Source organism: Formica exsecta, unplaced genomic scaffold, assembly GCF_003651465.1.
Source record: "Formica exsecta isolate Colony F162 unplaced genomic scaffold, ASM365146v1 scaffold643, whole genome shotgun sequence".
Lineage (NCBI taxonomy): Eukaryota > Metazoa > Arthropoda > Insecta > Hymenoptera > Formicidae > Formica > Formica exsecta.
Window position 1 is genome coordinate 22,651 of NW_021853406.1, and position 6,988 is coordinate 29,638.

General features: G+C 27.1%; 1 protein-coding gene across 1 annotated transcript in view; it reads right to left on the reverse strand.

Moving 5' to 3' along the window:
• The window catches only part of LOC115242823 (aminopeptidase Ey-like), a 9,851-nt gene extending 3,140 nt beyond the window's left edge, over positions 1 to 6,711 (reverse strand). The window contains exons 1-5 of the mRNA XM_029819365.1: positions 6,626 to 6,711; positions 5,931 to 6,404; positions 5,145 to 5,343; positions 1,731 to 1,887; positions 1,028 to 1,109 (exon numbers count right to left, since the gene is read on the reverse strand). Coding sequence (XP_029675225.1) covers positions 1,028 to 1,109; positions 1,731 to 1,887; positions 5,145 to 5,343; positions 5,931 to 6,404; positions 6,626 to 6,711 — 998 coding nt within the window. The remainder of the gene's footprint in view (positions 1 to 1,027; positions 1,110 to 1,730; positions 1,888 to 5,144; positions 5,344 to 5,930; positions 6,405 to 6,625) is intronic.
• Positions 6,712 to 6,988: the final 277 nt, after the last annotated feature.

Consider the following 6,988-nt stretch of genomic DNA (forward strand, 5'->3'; position numbering starts at 1 on the left):
ATATGTTTTGAAATTCATAATATTTAATATATATATTATAATATATTTATAACATAATACATACACATAAATAATAATTTTTACAGTAGAATCTAACTCTTTTTCTCTTAATATATATAGTGAAACTATTAAATTATAATTTCATGACGTCAAACTAAGATACAAATATAAGAACAAAAAATGATTAAAACCTCAACGAAATTGATCGCGTATATTTGACAACATTTAATTATTGTATATTGTCAAATGTATTTGACAACATACAATATAAGCAAATACAAATATATAAATTACAAATAAGATCCAGGCGAGGGGTTAGGTCGTGAATAATCTATTCCACTTAATCAAAATTAACGAAAAATGAACGCTTCGATATTTAAGATCATTTCCAGCATTATTTAAGGGATATGATCAATGCGCTAAAATTTTGGTTAATAATGCTAACGACGATCGAAATTTTCAGTAGTAGCATTAAATGAAACAGATTATTTACGAAGTAAATATTAGTATTTATTTATATAAAAATGTAAGAGATAAGTAAACGTGTGAACAATTAGTATATTCCGATTATATTAACATATATTTAAACAAAAACAAAAAAATGGATGAAAGAGTATTGCAAAAAATTATAAAAGAAAAAATAGAAAACAAAATATAAATTTACCAATGTAATATAAATTTGCCAATTATAATATAAGGCAAAATAAAAAAAATTTGGTATTTATTTTTCTTAGATAAGGCAGAAAATAAGAATATAGATAGATAATAAATTAAGGTCTATTATGTAATAAATATTAAAAGATATTGATACATGTAAGACGAAGCAAGTTAATACAGTAGAAAAGAGATAGTAAGGTAGAGAAACGAAATAGAAATTTTATTGTTTTATAAGAAAAGAGAATAAAAGTTTAAGAACAAAAAAAAGAAATCTAAGTTGTTTATATTAATCAATAAAAGAAGATCATCAATCAGATAAAAAAAAGTAATTTGGCAAAGGTTTTACACACATATATAATATATTACTCACCGCATATTTAAATATCGGTAGACAACTTTCCAAAACACTTCCTTAGTAACCAAATATTGCATCATGTACAATATTAAAGGTGCTACAATTCATATGTAAGATTAACTTATGTACATGGTTTAAATAGACAAATAATTACAATACAAATGTATATAAATTACAATGTCTATAAATTTATGATTTAGTAGTAATATTATTTCTATATTATTAATTTTGGTAATTATTCAGAATCACGGCTCCACCTGCAAATGGGCTGCAAATTTTTTTGATAACTTTTTATACTTAGAGAATAATGTAAATAACAATTTTTAATCGGGGGAGGCTCAAAAAAAAAGTAATAGACCAAAAAGCGGAAAAAACGGGGTAATTATTTCGAATAAAGCCTTTTCTGAATTTTGACAAATATGATCGGATCTCTCGGTAAAACTCTTTGTTGTGACAATCATATTTGTCAAAATTCAGAAAACACCTTATTCGAAATAATTACCCTTTTTTGGTCTATAACTTTTTTTGGGGACCTCTCCCAACTAAAAATTGTTATTTATATTTCTTTCTAAACATTAAAAGTCCGTAAAAAAATGTGCAGCCCATTTGCAGGTGGAGCCGTGATTCTGAATAATTACCTTAATTTTTTCTATTTTCTTATAACTTCTACATTACATAATTTATAAACAATTGTTTAATTATATTTACTGACGTTTACCTTTAATGTAACGGGAATAAGAGGAAAGTGAATTAATTTCAGAAAGATTGCTGGCTTCTGATATAAGAGGCTGCGTAAGATTATAATCATCCAACTGGAGAGATTCATATTGAGTCTGAACTATGAATAAATCCAATATCTTCGAACTTTTGTAATGCTAAAAAGAAAAGTTTTTAATATTTTAATGATTAAGTAAATATTTATCTAGTCAAAGGAAATGTACACATTAATAAGATACATTAATACACCTTGATCTATTACCGAAATTATAATATAGAAATGTGTTATTTTTAAATCAAGTTTCTATTTTTACTGCAAAATTTATAACGATTTAATAGTGCCGAACAATCAGCGCATAGTAGTTCCTTAAGATGTGAAAGGGTTTATAACAAGCAGCTTGTGCATTTTTAATATTATAAATATATAGTTCAAGAACTTTATATTGTTATGATATCTAGCATTTCATTTAATTGCGTAAATTTAGCATTAAAAATATACATTAAGAATACATAATAACCTCGAGAGCATTAACGGCATTCACAACATCTATTCCGAAAAATGTTGTAAGACCATCGCTTAACCATAAATCAGACCCCCAAGGTAGATTAATTAAATTACCGAACCATTGATATGTTATTCCACGCGCTATCAATTGTGCCACTTCAATTTTATGCGCAACAGAATGTAGATTTTCATTGTAAATAACACTTGTTTCTCTAAAAAAACATAAGAATCAAATTTATAAAACTTAAACAATAAACATAAAATTGCATATAAAGAATGTTTTTTCTAATTGCAGCACTTAGAATATCTCCGCTATTTTTAGAGATACGAAAATATTGATCTTGAAATTTCCGACGCGCCTCCTTTAAAAAATTATTATTAGCATATTATGGTCCTCTTGATACAGTGCTACTTTCATAATCACAATATTTTAGTATTTCTAAAAATAGTGGACATATTCTTGTAAATGCTATCGTTAGAGGCAACATCCTACATAATAATAATCTTAATGTTTCTCCTGAAAAGCGTAAAAAAGCAACGTTTTCTGAACTTAATAAATGATAAATGACGACGTAAGAGTTATTATAGAAACTAATTATGCAATGTGATGTACGATATATGTTTTATACATATATATATATTCTATTTAGAATTGCATATAGTTTCATGTCAAAATATAAAATAATTTCTCAGTAAATAACCATATACTAAATTAAAAATATGTGTTGGTATACGTATTTCTAATTTTGATTAAAAAAATTGTATTTCGATAGATAATATTTGCTTCCAATTTTTCTATTACCTTATTGCGACGAAACCGAAGTTCATATTAATATCATTTCGAAAACCTGGGATTGCGACAAGTTGCAGTTTCGGAACCTTCACTTTCTTCAGAAGTTTAAACCATTCAAATTTCAACTTCATTATGATTTTGTTTGAAACTCTTTCCGCAAATTGTACATGCTCTGAGTCTGGATTGCGCCAGAAGTAATCCTTATCTATGCCATTATTGGGATAGAAATGCATCGATGAAATCATAACCATCACGAGATGAGCAGATATAGAAGGAGTGGTGTCGAAGTATGTCCATTGCATACATATTTCTGTATTATTTAATTTATGTTTGTATATTTTCTCTTGTCGTATCGGCATATTTGAGAAAACTGAATAATTGCAGTGATGCTTTATGGAAACGTCGAAAGTGGCTCTTATTGGCTTGTCCCAATATGGGAACAATCGTTGGGCCTCAATCGTCGGGAAATTTGTTTCGTTCCATCTACGATATTTTAAAGTTATTAATTCGAATGACTATCAATGTTTAATTATTTATCGATATAGAATCATCTAACATATATATCAATGATATGTTAAAAAGTATTATACCATATATATACTGTTTTAATGACTGTTTTAATGAGGTAATAGAACAAACATGTCTTGTAAAAAGCAGTAATAAATAACATTTAATAACACTGTGCTTTTAATATATTAACATTTACTTACTTTTCATTTCCTGATTTTTTTATATATGTAGTCTTTAAGATAATATTATCGTCTTCTGTGGTATTAATTGCATTAAGAAATCTTATTTTTAATGTATAATTTTTAGGTAATAACTCATTTTCGAAATAAAGAACACAAATTTGCGTTACATTATCATATTCGATTTTTTTCGTTACATGATATTTTTCTTCTTCTGGTTTAAAATTAATAACGTCTTTTTCCATCAATTCTGTTGATAAATGGCGAATTGAATTCGATGAATTTAAACTTATTTTTATAGTTGGATGAAAAATATGAATAGTGACATTGATTTCGCCATAGAAGACAACTCTGCCACTTGCTTGATGCTCTTTTATATATGTATTAAAGGTTTGATATAAAAAGGTCATATATTCGTCATAGATTTTATCGTCTTCTTTGAAATATGGTACTAATATGACGTTGTAATGCATTGGTATTACATCCAAAAAGGTATCATATGTAATCGATGTATCGATGATATCTTCTGTATTTTTATCGGCAGAAAGTGCTGTCGCGATGATAAATATGAGACCGCCATAAAGTAACAGTCTTAGAAACGCCATATCACTTATTTAGGTACCTAAAATAACTTTCTTTGTTGAAAAAGAAACAAATATAAATTCAAGTTGAGACAATGAAATTTACAGCAGACAAATCTAGAAAATATTAACTATCTCCGAAGAGATAATTAGTTTCCTTGAGTAACAACAAATTTCATCCGTATTCAATATTTCTATGATAGATCGACCTATGTTTATCAACATGTTATTTTCAAAATTTGTTGTTTCATTTTTTAGATGGTTATGTCCTCAGTGAATTAGTGACACAAAACTATCTAACGGAAAATTAATTTTTTTTCAACTTTTTTGATATTTGTATGTTTTCAGATATATACATATAGGGAACTGATCGAACACGATTTGATTATTTTACTTATATGTGTCATATATCATATTTATTTCTTTTTAAATCGAGAAAATAGACATTTATTGTTTGTTCGTTATACGTTTGAGTAATCGAGTTTAAAGAAATCTTGCACATAAATTGACTTTACCAAATAAGTAAATATTTATCTAGTCAAAGGAAATGTACACATTAATAAGATACATTAATACACCTTGATCTATTACCGAAATTATAATATAGAAATGTGTTATTTTTAAATCAAGTTTCTATTTTTACTGCAAAATTTATAACAATTTAATAGTGCCGAACAATCAGCGCATAGTGGTTCCTTAAGATGTGAAAGGGTTTATAACAAGCAGCTTGTACATTTTTAATATTATAAATATATAGTTCGAGAACTTTATATTGTTATGATATCTAGCATTTCATTTAATTGCGTAAATTTAGCATTAAAAATATACATTAAGAATACATAATAACCTCGAGAGCATTAACGGCATTCACAACATCTATTCCGAAAAATGTTGTAAGACCATCGCTTAACCATAAATCAGACCCCCAAGGTAGATTAATTAAATTACCGAACCATTGATATGTTATTCCACGCGCTATCAATTGTGCCACTTCAATTTTATGCGCAACAGAATGTAGATTTTCATTGTAAATAACACTTGTTTCTCTAAAAAAACATAAGAATCAAATTTATAAAACTTAAACAATAAACATAAAATTGCATATAAAGAATGTTTTTTCTAATTGCAGCACTTAGAATATCTCCGCTATTTTTAGAGATACGAAAATATTGATCTTGAAATTTCCGACGCGCCTCCTTTAAAAAATTATTATTAGCATATTATGGTCCTCTTGATACAGTGCTACTTTCATAATCACAATATTTTAGTATTTCTAAAAATAGTGGACATATTCTAAGTGCTATCGTTAGAGGCAACATCCTACATAATAATAATCTTAATGTTTCTCCTGAAAAGCGTAAAAAAGCAACGTTTTCTGAACTTAATAAATGATAAATGACGACGTAAGAGTTATTATAGAAACTAATTATGCAATGTGATGTACGATATATGTTTTATACATATATATATATTCTATTTAGAATTGCATATAGTTTCATGTCAAAATATAAAATAATTTCTCAGTAAATAACCATATACTAAATTAAAAATATGTGTTGGTATACGTATTTCTAATTTTGATTAAAAAAATTGTATTTCGATAGATAATATTTGCTTCCAATTTTTCTATTACCTTATTGCGACGAAACCGAAGTTCATATTAATATCATTTCGAAAACCTGGGATTGCGACAAGTTGCAGTTTCGGAACCTTCACTTTCTTCAGAAGTTTAAACCATTCAAATTTCAACTTCATTATGATTTTGTTTGAAACTCTTTCCGCAAATTGTACATGCTCTGAGTCTGGATTGCGCCAGAAGTAATCCTTATCTATGCCATTATTGGGATAGAAATGCATCGATGAAATCATAACCATCACGAGATGAGCAGATATAGAAGGAGTGGTGTCGAAGTATGTCCATTGCATACATATTTCTGTATTATTTAATTTATGTTTGTATATTTTCTCTTGTCGTATCGGCATATTTGAGAAAACTGAATAATTGCAGTGATGCTTTATGGAAACGTCGAAAGTGGCTCTTATTGGCTTGTCCCAATATGGGAACAATCGTTGGGCCTCAATCGTCGGGAAATTTGTTTCGTTCCATCTACGATATTTTAAAGTTATTAATTCGAATGACTATCAATGTTTAATTATTTATCGATATAGAATCATCTAACATATATATCAATGATATGTTAAAAAGTATTATACCATATATATATACTGTTTTAATGACTGAGGTAATATAACAAACATGTCTTGTAAAAAGCAGTAATAAATAACATTTAATAACACTGTGCTTTTAATATATTAACATTTACTTACTTTTCATTTCCTGAATTCTTTATATATGTAGTTTTTAAGATAATATTATCGTCTTCTGAGGTATTAATTGCATTAAGAAATATCATATTCAATATGTAATTTTTAGGTAATAACTTATTTTTGAAATGAAGAACACAAGTTTGCGTTACATTATCATATTCGATTTTTTTTGGTATATGAGAAAAATATTCTTCTGGCTTAAGATTAATAACGTCTTTTTCCATCAATCCTATTGCTAAATGGCGAATTGAATTCGATGAATTTAAACTTATTTTTATAGTTGGATGAAAAATATGAATAGTGACATTGATTTCGCCATAGAAGACAACTCCGCCGCTTGCTTGATGCTCTTTTATATATGTA